The sequence below is a fragment of the Sceloporus undulatus genome, chromosome 3 (assembly GCF_019175285.1).
Source record: "Sceloporus undulatus isolate JIND9_A2432 ecotype Alabama chromosome 3, SceUnd_v1.1, whole genome shotgun sequence".
Classification (NCBI taxonomy): domain Eukaryota; kingdom Metazoa; phylum Chordata; class Lepidosauria; order Squamata; family Phrynosomatidae; genus Sceloporus; species Sceloporus undulatus.
Genome location: NC_056524.1, coordinates 168,533,304 through 168,555,072, shown reverse-complemented (window position 1 = coordinate 168,555,072; position 21,769 = coordinate 168,533,304). Strand labels below are relative to the sequence as shown.

General features: G+C 39.3%; 1 protein-coding gene across 4 annotated transcripts in view; it reads left to right on the top strand.

Moving 5' to 3' along the window:
• CTNNA3 (catenin alpha 3) overlaps positions 1–21,769 on the top strand; it is a 1,027,502-nt gene that overhangs the window by 81,937 nt on the left and 923,796 nt on the right. For all 4 annotated transcript variants that reach the window (XM_042459353.1, XM_042459352.1, XM_042459355.1 and 1 more), the window contains exon 4: positions 16,859–17,025. In XM_042459353.1, coding sequence (XP_042315287.1) covers positions 16,859–17,025 — 167 coding nt within the window. The remainder of the gene's footprint in view (positions 1–16,858; positions 17,026–21,769) is intronic.

The window sequence follows — 21,769 nt, the reverse complement described above, 5'->3', positions numbered from 1 at the left end:
GCTGCATGTCATACATAAGCCCCATTCTATCCAATGGGGCTCAAGCATACGCACTATTTGCTTTACATGGGGAAGGGGGGGGGTCTGGAACAGATCCCCTGCATAAGGCAAGGGCACACTGTATTTTACTGTCGTGTGGCTTCAATGTAAACTTGAAGCTGTATATACTGTAGTGCGTCCACATACAGCATGGGCGCACTGTACAGTATTTATTCTATCTTGCCATTACTTTTTATTTGCTTGAATAAATTTTACAAGTCTTTACAAGAGGTTAGTGGCACCAGTCATGGATGGTTGGAAAGATGTTTCCATTACCACCGTTTAGCAGAGTATACAGTTTAGTTCCATTCCCCCCCCCCCCTTTCTTGGTATTGGGCTTCCTCCTTGCCCCCATGTGCTTGGAGGTTATGTCATTGATTCCAAAATGTGGAGTCATGGCTAGCTATTGTCCTGTAATAGATATCTTGTGGGTGCTTCATGAAAGATGCCAGTGGCTGGAAAGGTTAAAGATAGAGGAAATTCATGTTAAGCATGGGAAGGGACATTCTGGGTCATAAGAACACACCAGCTGTGATCCAAACAGATCTCCCAAGCACACACAAGTATTTGTGCACATAGCAGGTTGTTTGACTGTTTCTTTCAAACAAGTGTTTCTCTGCTCCATGTGGCATTTCAGCTTTTAGCACTTTGTCTGAATTTCAGAAACGGTTTGCTACATGGCATTTGGGTATATCTATGTGGCATAAGAAGCCTAAATACCCTGATGGGACCAGATCCTGTTTGATTTTGGAGGCTCAGCAGAATCAGCCCTGGTTATTACTTGGATGAGAGATTGCCAATGACCACCAGGTGCTGTAGGCTATATATATAGGAACTGGCAAAACCATCTCTGAGTATTCTTTGCTTAAGAAAGCCCTGAGAAATTATGGAGTTGTTTTAGGCTGACAGGCAACTTGAAGGCACATATACACATACATGAGGCATAGTGTGGAGCATAATCAAAATTTTGCTGATGTGTTCTTCTAAAATTTTTTTTGAGAATTTTGTTACATCAAGCCACAACTTCCTACTAATAAAACAATAATGTTGTTGGTTCCATCGTATAACACCTCTAATTCCCTAGGAAGGGGTAGCATTCAGGTGAGAAAATCATGTGCCTTGTACATTGATGGCACATTATATTGTAATTCTTACTGTTATTGTAATTGGTTAGCAGCAGCTTTTCACTACCATACTTTTCAACCATATTTCATTTTTCCTTCCTCACCACAAGGAAATGTAGGCTAGTCACAACATGATTGGATATTACATTTATACCAGTCCTGGATGGTCATGCAATGAAGCAAGATGAAATAGGCATTTTGAACAGCAGATTCCAGGGGAGGTGCCTTTTCCTGCCTTCAAACTCTCTTTGTGTGCCATTAAAAATAATGGAACAGGGCTGAGTTTAATTTAGGCTTCTCAGGTGCAAAAACTATTGAAACCCAGCACTTGATACCAGGAGACAAAAGGACCAGGTAAGCTGCTTGTGGCTTATTCAGTTAAAACTGACATTATCATGGGAATAGAATTGAGAATGAAAAATAGGAAGTGTGAATAGAACAAAGCTGGATGAATAGAGTGCTCTCTGCTGGAGTTAAGCAGGCAATAAAGATAACTGAAGCCCAAGATAACCTCTTATTACCTTTTACTTAATGGGCGAATTCTTCATTCGATAAAGACTCCATTCCAGGAAAGCAACAGTGGGTGGAAGCTGGCAGAAGAGAAGAAAGAGGCATTTGTGACTTTGTCTTAGTATATACAACCTACAAGGGAATGTAAAGAGAAATTAAGAAATCCCATTTCTTAAAGCACACATACTGGGACAGTAGTTACAGCAACAGAAAATGAAAAGTGGACTTGATGATGTGAGGAGATGGCACCACCATGGAAATATTCATTTTTCAATAAAGGAGAAACAGGCTGTTCAGCTGATCAAAACCTACTGGTTCTCTGTCTGGATACTGTCCACTTCCTCTGGCTCCTCTTTTTGTTCAGGAACAGTCCCACACACTAGGATTATAGATAGATTTCATTTTTTATTAAATAGGAAGCAAAGGGCCACCAAGTCAATTGTCTATTGCCCAGAAAAATGGGAAGGTTGAATTTCAAGCTTAAAAAAATAATCAAAATCTTATTTCCATATATTAAGATAGTCTTTGGTTGTTGAAGTCAAGAATACTGTGATCAGTGAAGTCAATTTTAGAATAAATCCTCTTTTCAGGTTGTGTTGCTTTGTATCCTTGGTTTTTTGTCTGAATCTAACACACCAAGAGTGATTTCAAGTAAAAAACCCCAATTATCTCTTGATTATTCTTTTAGATGATTATCAGTCAATCATGTTATCAAAACATACCTAAGTAATAATTTATTCTGAGAATTTCTTAATATCTGTTGTCATAAATAATCATGCACTTCAGTAATCAACATTTATGAGGGTTTGTTGTGCTTGGCTCAGGACCATAAAATCCAATAATCTCATCTCACTGATACTTTTCATTGTATGGAATTCTCTGGAGACCAACTGTCTCTCACTGATGAAAAGGATACTACAGTTGACTTAGGTCACAATTTATAGTGTTAAATGTGTGAAATGACTAAATGCATAGCTTTTATTATGTAAATACGAGCTTCAGTGACTGGGAGACTGAACAATCTTCCAATCACAGGGAGTGAATGGATTAAGTTTTATTCTTTGTTTCTCATGCTTCTGACAGTAGTAAAAAGGTAAAGGTAGTCCCTTGACATGAATGTCTAGTCGTAACTGACTATAGGAGGCAGTGCTCATCTCCGTTACTAAACCGAAGAGCCAGCGTTATTTGAGGACTGCTCTGGTGGTCTAATGTGGCCAGCATGACTAATGCTGTTACCTTCCCACTGAAGTGGTACCTATTTATCTACTTGCATTTGCATGCTTTCAAACTGCTAGGTTGGCAGAAGCTGGGACTAGTGATGGGAGCTCACCCCATAATGCAGCACCCAGGCCTCGAACTGCCTACTTTCTGATCTTCCGATCATCAGAACTGACACCTTAACCACTAAACCAGTAGTAATCTCTCCCAGATTGTTGTTTACTTTTAAAGGAAAGAGTCCACAGCTAGAGTAGCCAATTGTGCAGTGCCAAAAATATCAGAAATGTATTACAGCAAAAAGAGGAAAAAAGAGGACAGATACTAGCATTTATTGTACATGTGTTAATTAGTACTGCAGTGGGCCCTTGGTATCTGCTGGAGTTTGGTTCCAAGATCTCCTGTGGATATCAAAATACATGGATACTTAAGTCCCATTAAATACAATGGTGTAGTAAAATGGTGTCTTATATAAAATGGCAAAATCAAGCTGTGGATGGTTTAATGTGTGCATAAAGAATCCATGGATGCTGAGGGCTGCATGTATAACTGAAATAGAAATACAATGTATCTTCCTGTCACACAGAAAATTTTGACTGAATGACATGTGTACTTGTTCAATCTGCAGTGCACATCCAAAGAGAAGATGGACCAGTCTTAAGTCCCTCGATCTACCTTCATTATCTTTTAGCTGGGTAACTCTTTAAATATAGGACTGTGCTGTATAAAGCATGACACATAGCCACTCTAATTGTGCCCGTTTCCTAGCAAAGCAATTCTCCCACTGTTCTGGAGAGAGCTTTTTGTCAGGATCATGTCACAAAGACTGAGGAGTTAGTTTCACTGTCTACGTACCTCTCTTGTGGCCTCAAGGTTGCTCTGGCTCCCTACAGCTGCTGTTTGTCCAACAAAAAATGATTTCACTTTACAGCTAGTTGGGCCTTAAGAATGAGAGTCAAGCACACTTGACCAGATCAGAAAGCTTCCAATAGCTTTGAACAATTAAGAAGGTCCAGGTGATTTTATATCAATTCCTGGGGAACATAGCAGCAAGGGTACAGTTGCATTGTTTTACTGACCAGTTTCACATTGACAACTGGTGGGGCCCTGTGTAAAAATAATCATAGTTTAGGTAGGCTTTTGGTCTGGACCAAGCATGGCTCTTTTATTTTCTTATGTAGGCTGTAGGCACACCCTATATTTAGCATAGCCTTCCAGATCACCCCTAGAAATTTTTCAGCTGGCAAGTTATGTAGTTTCCCATTGCTAATATTGCTCAGGAACTTTGGAACTGTCAACCTGAGGGTTTGAGAGTGGGTTGCAATTCTCCTGGCAGAGGGAACAAAGCTTGTATAATTCTGTGTGGGAGGAGGCAGGCATGTCCGCTACTTTCAGCTTAGCTTTCTCAGAGTGGCAGCGAAAAACAGATGTCTGGAGGGAAGGTGAGCTCAGGGCCAGAACAAGCAAGGGAGGAAACAGATTGAAGGTTACAATTCTAAGCATAGTTATTTGGGAGCAACTTTCTAATAGAAATCTGGTTGATCATGGTGGGAATTGAATGGTGGAGTAGATAAGAACTTGGTCTTCATCGAGCGTGACTTTTCTCATGTTCTTAATTTAGTTTTTACTCAAGTAGCTGCATTTAAGATTGATATGTGTCAAATATACAAAACGGCAAAGAGGACGGGGGGGGCAGCATGGTATAGTGGTTTGAGCATTGGACTACAGTTCTGAAGACTAGGGTTGAAATCCCCACTTGACCATGGAAACCCCATGGCAACTCACATCCTCTCAATCTCAGAGGAAAGCAAATGCAAAACCCCCTTTGAACAAATCTTGCCAAGAAAAATCCATGGTTGATTGGTCTGACAGTCATTAGAAGTTGGAGATAACTTGAAGGCGCATAACAGCAACAAAGAGGACAGGAGTGGTAGTTGGTTTTTGACTGTAGTTTTGCTTCACATGACATATTTGACTTTGATGGCATTTTTGCATAATTGTTGCAAATGCCACTCACCATCTGACTACTGGATAAAGAAAGTATCTGTTCATGGAAGACAAGGTGGTTTGTGATTAGTATTAATTTGTGTAGTTTATTTTACGTTTTATTCAGGAGATACATTACTGCAGCCAGATCTGACATCTCAAGGAATGCATGCAGCTGATATACTAGTTTTAGCTGTGAAACCTACTCTTGGCAACTCCTGAAACCAGGCATTCAGGTTCAGATTTAGGTCCAGGAGAACACACAAGGTGCAAGCCTGAGATTTTAGGGGGAGTATAACCTCATCCAGCACAGGTGGAGTCTTTTTTCTATGATTTGTCTGTCTTGTCTGGATTAAATTTCAATTAAAAAAAGTTCCCCCTCATCCATTCCAGTACTGATGGCAGATGCTGGTACAGTACTAAGACAGGTTCTTTAGATTCAGATGGAAAGGAGAACTAGAAGGAAGGAACACTGCCATTCTTGGATGCCGTAGTCATCTGCAAACCAAACCAATATTTGGGTCACACAGTATAGAGAAAACCCACACATACAGACCGATACCTGCACAAGAACTCCAACCATCACCCAGGACAAAAAAGAAGCACAATCAAAACACTGGTAGACCGAGCAAATGCATCTGCGAACCCCACTTCTTGGAAGATGAACTGAAGTGCTTGGACTGGGCTCTACAGGCTAATGGTTATTCCAGCTCAGACATCAAAAGGGCTGCCAGGCCCAGGAAAACTCAGAGAAGTGAAGATAAACAGCCACTCAAAGGGAAGGTATTTTATCAAACATCAAAGGAGTCGCAGACAGAATAGGCAAAGTGGTGAAAAGCATAACCTGCAAATGGTTTACAAACCGACAAAGAAAATCCAGCAAATGCTTTGCTCAGCCAAGGACCAGAGAGACCCTCTCACAGCCGCAGGAGTTTACCACATACCATGCAGCTGCGGACAAGTCTACATAGGGACCACCAAGTGCAGTGTGCAAACAAGAATCAAGGAACACGAGAGACACTGCAGACTGGGCCAGCCAGAAAAATCAGCAGTAGCAGAACATACCACAAACCATCCTGGGCATAAAATACTGTTTGAAAACACTGAAATTCTGGACCATGCCAACCACTACCATGTCAGGATACACAGGGAAGCCATTGAAAGCCACAAACATCTGGATAATTTCAACCGGAAAGAGGAAACCCTTAAAGTGAACAATTTGGCTACCAGTCCTGAGGAATAGCAAAATAAGGACTCAGCAAATGCAAATGGGGAAACCATTCAGAGTCAGGGGCTTTCCCAGCAGATAATGATCACCACATTAGCAGACATTAATCCTCTTTTGCATTAGCCTCCCCAGCCTGAGGCCGGCCGCAGCAAAAGAACAATACACATGCAAATCACTCCTGCATTCCCAGGCTCACACAGTATATATACACCCAACTTTTTCCAGGCAAAGCATTCTCTGAAGATGCCAGCCACAGATGCTGGCGAAATGTCAGGAAGAAAATTTTCTAGAACATGGCCACAAAGCCTGAAAAACCGACAAAAAACCATGGATGTCGGCCATGAAAGCCTTCGAATTCACATATTTCCCTAACACAATCAGCCAATCCCCTTCTGCCTGTTTTCAGGTTCCAGGAGGGGAAAGAATCTAGTAGAGTCTATCTACATCCTCAGGTTGCACAAGGTTAGTTTAGCAGCTGCAGTGCATGCCACGTAGCACACAAAGCCCTATCCTCTAAGAAAGGGAGATGGCTTGGAGCCTCAGGAGGAAGGAAGGATGTCACTGCTGTCCAGTCCAAGCACATGCCACCAGATAATCTTGCTTCATTCCATCTAATGGCAGGACTGACCATGCCTGGTGATGCAGGTGAGAATCTGAGAAATGTTTTTTTTAATGGTTTGCCTCATTTTCAGCTGCATAACCATCATAGTTGTTGTGTGGGCATGTGGCCTTTTCATTGCATTCCCACATTGTCTGAAAAACTCAGTGCTGCTTTAATCTGAAACTTCACTTTGTCTGTCCCTTATCATTCATTCCTGGATCATCAAAGCTCTGCTGTTTTGCATGCAGAATTAATCAATCAGCTCTGTTCCGATTTGCCTTCATATCTTTTTCAGTTCCCTTTTCTGTCTGCCCTGCAGTAATAAATTCTCTTTGCCAAGTTAATCAGTTCTCCCTTGTCCCATTTTTTCCCTTCCCTGAATTCAGTGATTTTTTTCTGTGCCCAACAAATCTATTAGCTCTCCTGAAGCAATTCTTCAAAGCTGCAGCCAGCAGTTGCAGTACTTCTTCCCCAGCCAGGGAGATACAACTTGAAAACAGTCTTAATGTATTGATTCTTCTTTCTTTTTATTCTTGTGAAACACCTCAGCAAATAAATAAATAAATAAATTCTTGGCTCAAGAAAGTGGAGATAGTTTTATTTTTGCTCATGGCTTTGGTGACCAAAATTGAATTATAAAATAAATTAACTTTCTCAGTATTGTAATACAGGAAGAAACCAGAGGGACATAAAGCTTTACACCTGCCATAGGGCTAGACCAGGCATCCGACAGTCTCTTTCTCCCAGATCAGTAGCTAACTCATATGTTAATGTATTGTGCTAAAATGTTTAACAGGTAGCAGCATTTTAAAACACATATTTGTTTTGGTTATATTCTGCAGTGAGCTCCTGATTAGCAATTTCTCCCTGTGGCGTGTACTCACACTGGAAGATTTATGACTTCTGTGGCATTGTGTGAAGCAACATCAACTTGCTTAATACATAGTCTGCCACAAATGGAGAACAAAAGGGAACAAGTTGTGATAGACCAGCAGTAGAAAACTTGTGCTCTTCAGATGCTGTTGGACTCTGCCTCCAATTAGCCCCAGCACTGATTATTCTGGAAAGAGGTTGTAGACCAACATCATGGGGGAAAGCCACAGACTGCACCCCTTTCACTAAATAGAGTGGAGTAGAAAGTTCAGGTTGGCTCTATTACAGCTGACTATTGGTTGTGTTTATTACAACCCTTTTATAGTTAGACTACAGATGGGAGCTGCAGCCTCTCACATCTGATGGGTGCCTGTTTGGGGAAGAGTGTTCTACTGCTCTGTTATGTGAGCTATATGGTATGCAGAGGAAAGACACTTGGCCCAATTAGTGTTGTGTCTGAGATGTATGAATGCATGGAGACAGAATGGGATCTGTCATCCCTAACTTGGTGATCAGTTAGGTCTAGGGTTGCCATAATTCTCTACTGTAAACTGGGACAAAATGTAGGACAAAATTTAGACCAAAATGCAGGACAATTGTAGGATAAAATTTAGCCCAAAATGTAGGACATTTAAGAAAAAATAGAGGACCATAAATGTTCTACATTTTGGACTAAATTTTATCCTACAATTGTCCTGCATTTTGTCCCAGTTTATAGTAGAGAATTATGGCAACCCTAGTTAGGTCCCAAATGGAATGCAAAAAACATAACCCCAACTCCCTCACCCAAATTCTGCAAGACAACGTCCATGTAACAGCCTATTGATGTACAGGCCAATAAGGCCTCAAAAAAATGTATGGAGAGGAGTAGTATATTAAATATGGGGAAAGAAAGGAAAAGAAACACTTAATATTGCCTCACAGTAGGAGACATTTTAATAAGCCAGGTACTGGCTTATTCTGCACTGTCAAATCAGTGAATTTGGCTCAGAGTAATCCTTTATAGGTAAATGATGAGTATGATAACTATGAAGGCATCTATAAAATAATTTGATGTCAACACTCTTATTGTTGACATCCATGGTGGATAGCATGTCACCTGGAGTACATGCCTATAGAAGTCCAGGTGGCTGTCTATCTGAACACAGAAGGGTTGCATTTTATTAGTGCCATAAATCTGCATTGTGTTGCAGTGGCGTTATGTGGATTATGCAGCATTGCAAATATGTGTTGTGCTCTTTCCCACTAAGAATATTTTAAAATTAGACTGTTTAGAATGACATTTAGCATACCTTTATGATATATAAAAATAATCTAAATTATGTAACAGTATCCTTCAGAGTGTCAAATCTTATTACGCATTAAAAAACAACAACAATTAACAAGATGAATAGTAGCAATTTTGTATATTACATACAGAACTAAAGGCAGTGCCAATATTTGTTTTTTAAAAGTGGATCACCAATAATTTCTTACTTTCCTTCATGTCCCTTTTTTGAATTCTCTTTGGCATAAACCCATATATTATTGGCTAATTATGGCTCATAAGTCTTCCTCCATTTTGTCTCTCCTTCTAGTTCCATGATATCCTCAAATCCCATTACCTTCTTAAATCTCTTTTTCTTTCCAGAATCTTTTGCAGTCTCATTGCCTTGATTATACTGTGCCACTTAATCTCCCTTTGCTTTTTTGCCTTCTGTCAATCCTGTGTTCTCTAATTCTCTCTTCCCTTGTCCAATTTAATTATGCCTCTTTAACACATGATTTTTAAGCATATATCCTTGTATGTATGCAATAAACTTTTCTATGCAATGAGGCTGAACTTGTGTTGAGTTGCAGTCCCCCACTCCTATAGGCCAGGGGTGATGGGAACTGCAGTCCAGCATCATACGGAAGACCATGTGCTTTCCATCCATCCTTTAGATGGGAATCACTACTATTTTTAATTACAAATACATTTACATGTAATTAGTTCAAGTGGGGACTCCAACAAATCACTGGGTCCCTTGCAGTTGTTTAGTGATATGACTTCTTCCCTTAACTTTATTTATTTGTTTATTTGATATATATCCCATCTTTCTTCCAAAATGGGACTCCAAGCAGCTTATCTTTAACAGTATCACTGTTGGGTTGCCAGGTCAGGCGCATGCCAGGCCATGAGATTTCCAGGCCCAAACCTGATGCCAAAAACTAATGTTCCTGGTGAAATCATTAAGCAGGATAACACTAAGTATCAATCACAACTGCTCATATTGTCCATCAAACTAACCCCCCCAAAAAACCCCCACCAAAAACAAAAAACTCCAACTCTTACAAATGAGAAAACATCTTAATTTTTATCCTACTTGTTTAAAAGTAAAACTCAGACTGAAATTGGCTTATAAATTTAAAAAAAGGAAATTAATTGTTTTCCAAGAACTGCACTGAACAGAATGCCCCCAACTTTTCCTTGATCTGTTTTTATCACCTTTGCAAGAAGTGCTTTTCAGAATACCTGGGAGCTGTGTTCATAGACTTCTCCAAGACAAAATAAAAAAAAATCCCCAGCTTTTTTTAAAAAATGGATTTCTCTTTCTCATTAACCAGTTCCCCTCACTTGTCCCATTGCCCCCCATTTAGGTTGTGCAATCCTCTCCTAGTCTCAAAATAACAATTAGCATAATTGTCATAATGCCGCCAATACTTGTGTTTGCGTGTGTGTGTGTGTGTGCTTATTTGGGCAGGTGGGAAGAAGAGGATGATCAAGATAAACATAACTGTTCAATATGTCTATATGCTCATTACTTGTACCTGATGAACCCTGACAATAGAATCATAGAGTTAGAAGAGACCACAAGGGCCATCCAGTCCAAACCCCTGATATGCAGGAATATACAAAGCACTCTGAACAGTTGGCCATCCAGCTTCTCTTTAAAAACCTCCAGAGAAGGAGACACCACCATCCTCTGAGGCAACATATTCCATTGTTGAACAGCTCATCAGGAAGATCTTCCAATCCCTGTAGCTTGAATCCATTGGTCCATGTCCTTGGCTCTAGACCAGCAGAAAACAAGCTTGCTCCATCCTCAATGTAACATTTCTTAAAATATTTAAATATGGCTGTCAAGCCACCTCTTAACCTTCTCTTCCTCAGGCTAAACATCCCCAGCTCCCTAACCTGCTTCTCACGGGGCACGGTTTCCAGAGCTTTCACCATTTTGGTCTCCTTCCTCTGGACATGCTCCAACTTGTTAACATCTTTCTTGAATTGTGCTTCCCAGAACTGTACTGTAGGTAAGGTCTGACCAAAGCAGAATAGCGTGGCACTATTATGTCTCTTGATCTACACTGCTATTGAGGCAGCCTATGATCATATTGGCTTTTAAAGTTGCTGCATCACATTGCTGACTCATGCTTGTGGTCTAGTAAGACTCCTAGATCCCTTTTGCATATACTGTGGTCAAGCTAGCTATCACCCATCCTATATGTGTGCATTTAATTTTTTCTGCCTAAGTGTGTAGTACCTTGCAATTCTCCCTGTTAATTCTGACACAGCTCTCTGAGAGGGAGAAGAAGAAAGGAAGGAGGTGGCCAGATACCCTCTCAAGCATCTATGCCACCTGCTCTGAAGCAGTCTGTAGCAGTGTTGGCCAACAGCACATGGAGGATGGGGGCTTTTCTTTTTGAGGCAGTGCTCTCTTGCAGACAGGGATGAGTAGTCTGGCCTTGAATCTGGGATGTTAGCAAGACAAAACCTATTTATTTTATAATTTCACATCTGTTTTCCTCCTCAAATGGATATAATTATTATTTAAGAGGGATGGAATTTCTAACTCTTTGATTGTGTATTAATGATCCCTCACTGTAAAATTTGCTGGACCTTATCCCAATGGATGTTAGTTTTAGTTTCTGAAACTGGCCTACCTCCAAACAAAGTAGTGATTTCTTTATATCTACGGAATCCTACATTATTGAGAGCAGGCATTATTTTAACATATAGTAGGAAAATATAATGTGCAGTAGGAAATAAGTTTTTGCTCAGCTGGCAATATGGACTTTAATCTATATTTAATTTTCTCAAAACAAATAGAAAGACAAAGACATCAAAAATTAAAATACCTATTGCCCATTTCAGTAGTCAGAACATTATTATATATTAATAAAAGTATAATCAATATTTGTTTGAAACCAATTACCTCACTAGTAAAAACAAACAAAACAAGTGATAACTTGTATTGAACTCTGCAAATAAAAAGTTTGTTTAACCAAAGTTATGGAACAGTACCAGTACCAGACAAGACGACTTGATGACCGTACAATAAGTATCATCCACTCTCCTAAGCGTGTCAAAATTTGTTTGAAAATGGCTGAATCATCACCATCTGAGACTGGTTGAGATGAGCTGTGTTGCTTCCCAGCTCTGAGAAGATCCTTTAAAACTTTCCGTGCTTGTTTGCTTTAATTGTACCTTTGGTTCTGTGCTCTTATTTCTTCATCCACAGAAGCACTGATGCTCCTGGATCACATTCAGTGAATCATGGCATAATGTGTAAGATGTAGAGATATTTGTTTTCTGACTCAGCCGAAGAGTTGCATCTGGTTATGGACTTGATTTGGCACCTTTTTTGAGGAGATGTTCAACATTACCACTATGAGGGATAGCTGCATGTTTATCTGCCATGAAAGTTGTCATATTTCTATATTCTCTGCAAGACAGTGGACCAAATGGAACACTGTTACTTTGTGAGTTTCATCAATGTTGTCAAGTTGATGTTCTTCCAGACCAAGACCTGTACCTAGCAACTTGTGAGCTTTTCCAAGTTTATAGAAGTTGCAAAGTAGAAAGTGGCTGCATGATTAGCAACAGATTAGAAATAATTTCAAAATGCTGATTCAAGAATTCAAGAGGTGACTCAACAACTTCATTACAGGCAGCCTCTCTCCATGTGCTTTGTTACAAGTTGAATTCCTTTGAGTATGACTATTCCATGTGACTGTGAAATAGCTTCATCTTTAAAAGTCTTGCTCTGTTTAAAGACAAAATTAAATCTTTTTGTTTTAAAGCCAGACCAGCTGTCCGTGTTGTACCTAAAAATCATAAGGTTGGGTGAATCTAAACTAGGCCAACACACTGCTAATGCTGGCAGTTCACAATTACAACATCCACAAGATGGCTATTTGGCTGCTGCTTAACCATTACCGCTGATACTCAGATAGCATTAAATGACAACCCTGAATAGAATGCCCTTGATCTGACACCATGCATGGTTCACATACTAAAAGAAGGATAAATCAGAGGTTTTATGGCTATAGCATATGTAGGAATGATAACTGTAATTCCCTCACAACATTAGGGGAGAAGTATCTGCTCAGTATTGTCTGCATGGCTTTTCGTGAAGTAGGCAAAAAAGCTTAGAATTATTCCAGATGGAGAGAAAATCAGCTGAGAAAAAAAAAAGAGGCTAATGCCAGAGAAGGGCATTTGAATTGGCCCAAATGAGGTTCTAACAACTTGAGATGGATGAGAATTTCATTTACAGTGAGGTTTTGGCCAGGTTTTGGTCTATCTTTTTTATTATCATTAACTTGTTAGTTTTTGCACCTAACCTGAATATGGCCTTAATGTAGCAATCTGCTTATCCCTGAGAAGATATACATACAGGAAGATGAGCACCACGTAAGAAACCCATATAATTTTTAAAAGGGAGTTATAACATGGAAATGCCTATAAATTTAAAAAAAACCCTTAATAATTTATTTTATTCTTTAAAAACAATCATTTGATTGTTGGTGGTGATTTTAATGAAATTTTGGATCCTTTGCTAGACAGAAATAGGACGCAATCCATGTAGGGTTGCCATAATTTGTTACCACAAAACCGGGACAAAACGTAGAAAAACGTAAGACACAATGTAGGACAAAATTTGCCCCAAAATATAGGACATTCAAGAAAAATGGAGGACACAACCAACTAAAAGCCAGAAACATTAATAATTTTTTTAAAAATTAATATAAATCCTTATTTACAAAAAAACACAACCCCAATATGGCCGAGATTTTCACATTCTTACTAGACAGAAGGCACACAACATCAGACATAATAAAATACATCTTAGGAAGTAGAATTCAGTAAGATAAAGATATGTACCAACCTGTGAGACTAATGCATCTGCCGCTGCTGGAGGACTCCTTGGCACAGTGGCCTCTTTGTTGAGGGCCCAGCCAGCTGGCTAGGCTTTCTGCCTTGTTCCAGGCACATTTTACAAAATGTGGACTAGAGCAAGGCAGAAATCTGGGATCGGAGAGTCAAAAATGCCCATCTGGGACGGGACGTTTTTTTGACCCTCCATTCCGGGAGGCTAAAACCAGGATATGGCAACCCTAAATCCATGGTAAGAGTGAGTTTACAAGCATATATGAATTAACTGGTGCATGGAAAACTGTTCACTTGGGAGATAGGGAGTATAGTTTTATCTCTCTGAGCCACCTTAATTGGTTCAGATTAGATTATTTTTAAATTTCTGCATATTTGGTTAGAAATATAAACATATGCAAGTGAATCTTTGAAAATTTCAGAACATGCTCTGGTTTGTCTAGAACTGTATTTTTTGATGCACCTATACCTTTTGATGCACCTTTAGTCTCTGTTTTTTTAAAAAGATTTACTTCTCAGTGATGAACAGTTTAGGGCTCAAATGCTAGCAGATCTGATGGAGGCTCTGAGAGTTCATAAGTTATTGAATGGGAAGCATGTAAGTCCTACATTCGGGGCAGAAATATTACTTATTCCTCTTATTAAAAAAGGCTCAAAAAGACATCATTGAATAAGCAGTGGGCAGCTCTGATATCCCACTTTGCTATTTGTCCATCTGAACTACTTTATCAAGAATTACAAAAAGTTAAATATGAATTGAACAATTGGAATTGGCTTTGGCATGTCAGTGGCAACCATGTAGGGAAAATGGGGAATGTCCTAACAAGATTTTGGCTCAATACATTAAGCATCAACAGCAACACATGTCAGCTATCAGAGCTGAAAGCATTAATTTATGGATAAAATGTATATAGCTCAAAGTCTTATCTGCGAAACTACTTTGTTTAAACCACAGTTGTTTTTAATCATTTAAAAAAATCATTGTCTGCTGGCCCTATTTTTTCTATACATAATCTAACACTTTCTGCCATGTATCCAAAAAGTTATCTGATTTTTCATCTCTTAGTTTTCTTGCTAATTTATCTAACTCAAATACTTCATACAGTTGTAACTCTTCAAAATTCGGAGCATTCTTACTTTTCCAATACCTCGCGTATACAATTCTGGATGACAAAATCATATAAAATAAAACACACCCATATTTTTTTCCATCATTGATCATGTTTAACAGAAATATTTTGGGCTTAAACTCCAAATTAATATTCAGTATCTTAGTAATTAATTTACAGATGTTTAGCCAATATTTTGATGCTTTTTAAAAGCAATATTTTATATACATTGCCCACAGATATAAATCTACAGTTTTCAAAGTATTATGTGGAATTTTATAGCTTTGATAATGAAATTTACCAACGGGATATAGGGACTTTCTTTTCTTATATTGACCTTATCTTAGCATATCACAGCAACAATTTCTTCCAGAACCTTTACATTATATGTTATATTTGCTATAGCATATCAGTGTTATAGCAAATATGAGAAATGGGAAGTCTTCTGGCCCTCATGAGTTGTACAATGCTTTTCTCCAGTTTGTTAGCACCAAGACTTCTCCATCTTTACACACATATCTTAGGATCTGTCTCCCTCTCTTCATCATTAAATTATGCCTACGTTATCCTGATACCTTAACCTGGTAAGGATGATACTTCCTGCACTATTGCCCTATAGCCTTACTTAATGTTGATATCAAAATATTGACAGCAGTTTTAAATAACAGATTACAAAAACCAGGCGAGATTCATCAAAAACAGGCAAGGAGATGATAATATCCAGTTGGTTCTGGACTCTGTTGCTTTAAACTTGAATAGATCAGCCAGCCACTATTTCTTTAGATGCAGAGAAGGCTTTTGATAAAATTTTATGGCCATTGATTTTTACAGTATTACCTAATTTTGGGTTTCCTAAAATATTTTTGAAATGAATAAATTTTTTATATTCAACGCCAAGAGCACAGATTTCTTCCTCATCTTTTTTTTAACATTGCAACAAGGCAGGTACAAGGAAAGGATGCCCATTGTCTCTTTTAATATTCAGTTTGTATTTAGAACTCTTAGCATGCTCTATTAGACAAAATTCCAGAATCAATGGATTTGTGACTGTCGGTTTAGAACTTAAAAACATTCTTTTTGCAGATGTAGTTCATTTTAAAACCCCAGCAGTCAATCTCCTTTGATATAATTGATTAAAAATTTTGGTACAATATCTGGGTATTCAGTTAACTGGTCCAAGTAAAAATACTGCGAATGGTAGACAAAACGGACCAGCATATTTAAAGCAAGGCAGTTTCAATATCGTCCAATTTCTATTCCTTATTTCATATAGTTATCCCTAGGGACTTATCTCAGATGATTACTCTTCATCTAAATAATATGATAAAAATATTGCACAAAATTAAGAAAAAAATCTGGTTTAAAAATGAGTCTGCGAGGTAAGGTAAACATGATTAAAATGAATATTATACAGTACCTGGAATTGTTTATAGTATTTATGGAATTTCTCTATATCTTGCATATATTTTCATACATGTAAAGTAAATGCATTGTTCAGGAATTTTTTTGCGGGGGCGCATCTTCTCCTAGAATGTCAAGGAAAAGGATGCAAATTCCTATCAAAAGGGGGAATTCATACTTCTACATATGTGTTATCTTATTAAAATTTTGGACATATCCACTTAAAGTAAGGAGTCCACCATGTTGTCCTTGGATTGTTTGTTTCTGACATCTCTATTAAAATGGACAGTATTTTGTTCTTATTTTATTAAAAGGGGGGCAGTGTTTGGCCCATATTTTCAGTAGTTAGAATTGTGTGGCACATATATTGTTTCTTCAGTGGCAATTTGATCCATATGATCATGCCATGTTGACTTTATAGGGGAATCCAGGTTTGAAAATTTGTAAGGAACGATTTTTATGGAAGGTATGGTGATGTTAGCTAGCAAATTCAGCAGTGAGTCGTTAAAAGAAAATATTAAAGATGTCATCTATAGCAGTAAATTCCAAATCAATGGATACAACTTAGTGTCAGTGATACTGCATTATGAATTTATTCATGGGAAGATGATCTGCATTACTTGTTTATTTATTTTGCAGGTGAAGCTTTAAGGATATCAGCCAGAAAATTTACAGATGATCCTTGTTATCTGCCCAAAAGGGAGGCAGTTGTCCAAGTAGCACGTGCTCTTTTGGCTGCTGTTACAAGACTCCTTATTCTGGCAGATATGATTGATGTCTCATACCTGCTGCAACATCTGACCACAGTGAGTAGCTACTAAGCTTAGCAAATTAACTGTCCAGTTCATATTCTCTGTTCTCAAGCTTCCTTCTCTGAAGGATTTTTGCCTATGGTTTGGTAAATTCTTGATTAAAATAGTAAGCCATGGAACTTGTTAAGTATTGATCAAAGAATAGAGAGCAAGATGGATTTGGAACCAACTCAGCTCAACTTGCAAAACCGATTATATATAACACAATTTTTAATTAACATGGGGGAAAATCCAGTGGAATGTTCTTCCATGCATGCCTGAGATAAATGAATGGGATTTTGTTGACTTGTAGCACCTTTTTATTCCACAAGGTACTTCACCTTCAGCTTTCAGAATTGATTTTAAATTATTTTCAAATTTTTATGGCACCTAGTGTTTTTTTTTATTCTGGTATTTATAACTAACAGCCCTAGATGATTTTAGATTCCCTGAAACTGAAATGCATTTATGCTGCAGCCCCTACTTATAGTTTATATTTGCTGTATTAATATTATTAATAATTTATAACATTAAGATTTTGATATTATTTTTCCATCTCTGTTTTAAAAGCTAATAGACAACTAATGAAACTGAACATATTATCCATATAGTCAGACTGGGAAATAAGAGTCACCATGGATTTTTCCATAGAAGGTTTTCTGAGTACTTTTTTATTCTTTATTCTTCTGTAAAACTTCACATCGTCTCCAAGTGCTAATGTTGAAGGCTTCCTTTATCTTTATCCCACCTTTTTGCAGGCATGCATTTTCACTTTAAAGTCTTTCATTTTCCATCTGATCAAATGTTTACCTTTGAAAATTCCCCTGCAAATGCAGGATGGTGCACTGACACCAAGTACCATCTAGTTGTCAATGCAGCATCCAGTTATCATTGTGCATAGCCTCTTTGGGTGCACATTGCAAAATCTGGTTTCCTCAGAGATCAGGTTGATGGAAGTGAAGTGGATGAATTTTCCTGCTATAATAGAAAGCTATAAAAAGATGGAGTCACCATGGTCAGTAAGGGAAATAGCTTTTAGAGTGAGGCCTAGAAAATTAAAGGAGTAGAAAGTGCATCTTGACCTGGTAGGAAGCTGGCACCAGCGAGCAGACATAACTTAAGATAATGAGGCATCTGATGAAGGCTACTGAATACCTAAGGGAGGGGTAAGGAGTAAGGAATGCAATTTTAATGTATGCATATATCTCTGTTCTGATTGTAAGAATTCTGTATGTTTAGATTTCAAATTAGCCAATAAGGTTTATTGAAGAAGCTTCTTTGTCTAAAATAGTATAAAAAGAGCCATTTTGTTTTATTTCTTGGCCTCAGTCTCTGGATGCTAACCCCACTGAGGACATTATTCTTTTACTGGTGTTAAGGAATAAACTTCGGAATTTTCAGTTTTCAGGGTCCCCTGTTTATCCTGTTTTGTCAAAGAACCTTGGCTTTGTGAGAGGAAGTCTTGGTTTTTCCTGAGTTCCCATTACAAAAGAATATAACAAAAGGGACAAAATGCATGCATGTGTGCAGTGGGGTTAGGGCCAAAAATACATATGAATCCTTGTTTTATTTTCTGATTCTACTGAGAACCAATAAATAAAAGAATTAAAAAATAAAGGCCACGTGTTTTGACTGGTACTGTATTGTTAAGAATGAGCTCTCTTTCTGAAAACACCCCAACCAATTGTATTTTCTATAACTAAAATTTTTGTTAAGCTTTCTAGAACAGTGCTGCTACATTGCAAAAACAACCCAGTCAGTAAATGCTGGAATCTCCCCCTCCTCCCAATTACTTTCTGATTTCGATTGTTAGAAATGCTAAAATGATTTAAAAACCAGACAGGTGTGCTGTTGAATATTTCAGAAATATGGAATATGCAGCAAGGTATACTGTGATCTCTCTCTCTCTGAATACACACACACTGTATTCTCATGGAAGACAAACCATCAATTAATGATAAATTCATCACCTCACACACCATTTTAGTTACATAATCTCTTACAACAGTGCCCAGCATATTCCTCAACTCGTCTGCAGGAGAAGTGGCATATTTTTTTATTGCTTTGCAGTGCTTGATCATTCTTACTGGTTCTGTCAAAAGCATTTTCAAATGCTGTCATGTTAATTAAAAATGCAGGTAACTTTGAAGATTATCGCACTGCGTTCTGAGAACGTTCCATATCATCACGTGATGAAAACGTTCCTGGAACGGATATTACCGCATTAGAAATCAAAACGTGATCAGAACGGGATCAGAACGGCAGTTTACCGCACTGCGATTCCTTTTTCTTGAAACCGTTCTCAGAACGGTTTGCTGTATTAAGTTTTGTGGGCTGTCTTCTGATGACGTCGCCACTCAGTGGTTGGACGGCTTGGGAGAGGTGCTGCCCCCAGGAAAGAGGGAAAAGGGAGGCTTGGGCCATGGAGCTCGCCTCTCCTGAGTCCCTCGGCTTACTGAAATCCCTCACCTCCCTTCCCCATAGGAATCAATCCAAAAACGGAGTTTTAAAAGAACAGTGAGCCCTATGGGTCTTCATCTGGGGGGGAGCAGAGGATGCTTGGCTATGGGGTTGTCCTGCCATCTCTCCCTCTCTCCTCTTTCCCCATAGGAATCAATCCAAAAACGGAGCTTAAAGAGCACTGAGCCCTATGGGTCTTCATCTGGGGGGAGCAGAGGATGCTTGGCTATGGGGATGTCCTGCCATCTCTCTCTCTCCCCTCTTTCCCCATAGGAAAGAATCCAAAAACGGAGTTTAAAATCTCTCTCAGATGCAGACCCAAAGGGCTCTCTTCTGCTCCTTTTAAACTCAGTTTTTGGATTGATTTCTATGGGGAAGGGAGGTGGGGGATTTCAGTAAGCCTAGGGACTCTGGCCGGGAGAGTGCTTCTCAGCCTCACTGAGAAGTCTTCCCTCCGAAGATTCCCTTGGGAGGGAAAGAAGGCAAGCCCCTATAAAACGCTGGGGCTTCATATGCTGGCATATGTTTGAAGAAAATAGGATAAAACCTATGTAACTTGATGGGCCAAGGGCAGAGTCCCCTCCTTGGCAGCCTGGGCATTAAGGGAGCTCCACGGAGGTCCCTTCAAGCGGAGGGAAAGGGAGAGGACTGGGCCAAGGGCAGAGCCCCTGCAGCCATTGCAGCTCTTTAAACCGGTTAGAAAGGAAAAGTCCTCTGCTGTCATCCCATTTCCCCTTTCTGGCAGCTTGACACCCTTTTGCTCCTGTGTGTGTGCATGTAATGTGTGCCTTCAGGTTGTGAGCTTCCCTCCCCGCTTTAACTCTTGTCTGGCTCTTTGCTATGGAATTCTGGGAGTTTTTTGCTTGCTTTTCTGTGGTGCTCCAAACAGAGGAGCTTTTGTGGGTTCCCTCCTGGAGGGAAGGAGGAGAAGGTCCTGGGCATCCCTGCTTCCTGCATTGTGACAGCACAGGAGCCCCACTGGACATGACACTAGAGACCCCCGGAGAAGCAGCCAGACCCTCTCCCTCTTGCTCTCTGCTCTGGTCTCTTCTTTCCCTCTCTTTCCCTGCTTTCCTCTTCTCTTCCTTGTCCCACCTTTCCTCCCTTTTTCCTCCCTTCCCTCCCTCCTTCTTTCCCCCCTCACACACACACACCTTCCCTCACTGCAGTCGCTCGCCTGCCTGCCTCCCTCCCTGCCTGTCATTCTTTCAGCCAATCAGAAGACGGAGGAATGAGGGAACGGATTTGAGAACGGATAAGAATACCGCACACACTTCTCTTGGAACGTTTTCATCACGTTTCAGCTCTCTGGGAACACATTCAGAACACATTCAAATCCGTTCCCTCCTGGAACACATTTGGAACACATTTAAGCGTTCTGAGAACCCGATTGGAACACATACGTGCGGTATTCTCAAATGCGTTCCGTTCTCATCACGTGATCAGAACGTTCTCAGAACGCAGTGCGATAATCTCCTTTAACTTATGCTGCTGAATTATCATCAGGCTCCAACAGTATTTTGGACTCTGCTACCCAGGGCCAAAATCTAATGCAATTGAAATCTCTAATGAGCTCTGACTTTGCTTTTTCTCTCTCTCAGAGTCTTTAACTTTGATGTTTATATTTTAGAATTCCCTCAGGCAAATGAATGACTCTTAACTGTGGCCTTGATCCAAGAAAACACATTTGATTTCTAACAAATCTTCGGAAAGGTTTTATAATGTTTAGAGCAGCCCCCCCCCCCCTTATTTTTTTTTGCTATATGGTCTTCAGAATGTTTAAAAAAGGCAGTCTTTTTATATATGCCTGTAAAGCTTTCCTTGGAGTGTGTTGTAATACAATGGCAGTGCTGACATATTGTACTATTCCTTCATGAGAATCTTGGCTGTAAGATTTGTCATTAATCATTTGAGAGCAGATGAGGAGGTTCTTTGCTTTCCAGTTCCACGGCTCCAAGGTTTTGTAATTTTCATAGAATAAAAGAGAAGAGTTTGATCACTGAACCGAAATTAATTTTAAAGGTTATGTCATTCCCTACAAAATGAAATTGCTGACCAAGGAAGAGATTTGTTAAATATATAAAAATTGGAGGGGGGGGGGGGGAGAGAAAGGGGCAAACCCCATAAATGGGTATTTTATCTCTGTGGTGTCACAGACATTAGTGTCTGGACTGGAACGTGCAGTGCATGAAATTACATTGTATGTGATCCCTGCCTGCATTGTATAGAGGATTACTAACATTCACACCATACAGTTTCTGAAACTCAAGAGATGTGTTGATTTGCCTCAAGAGTATTG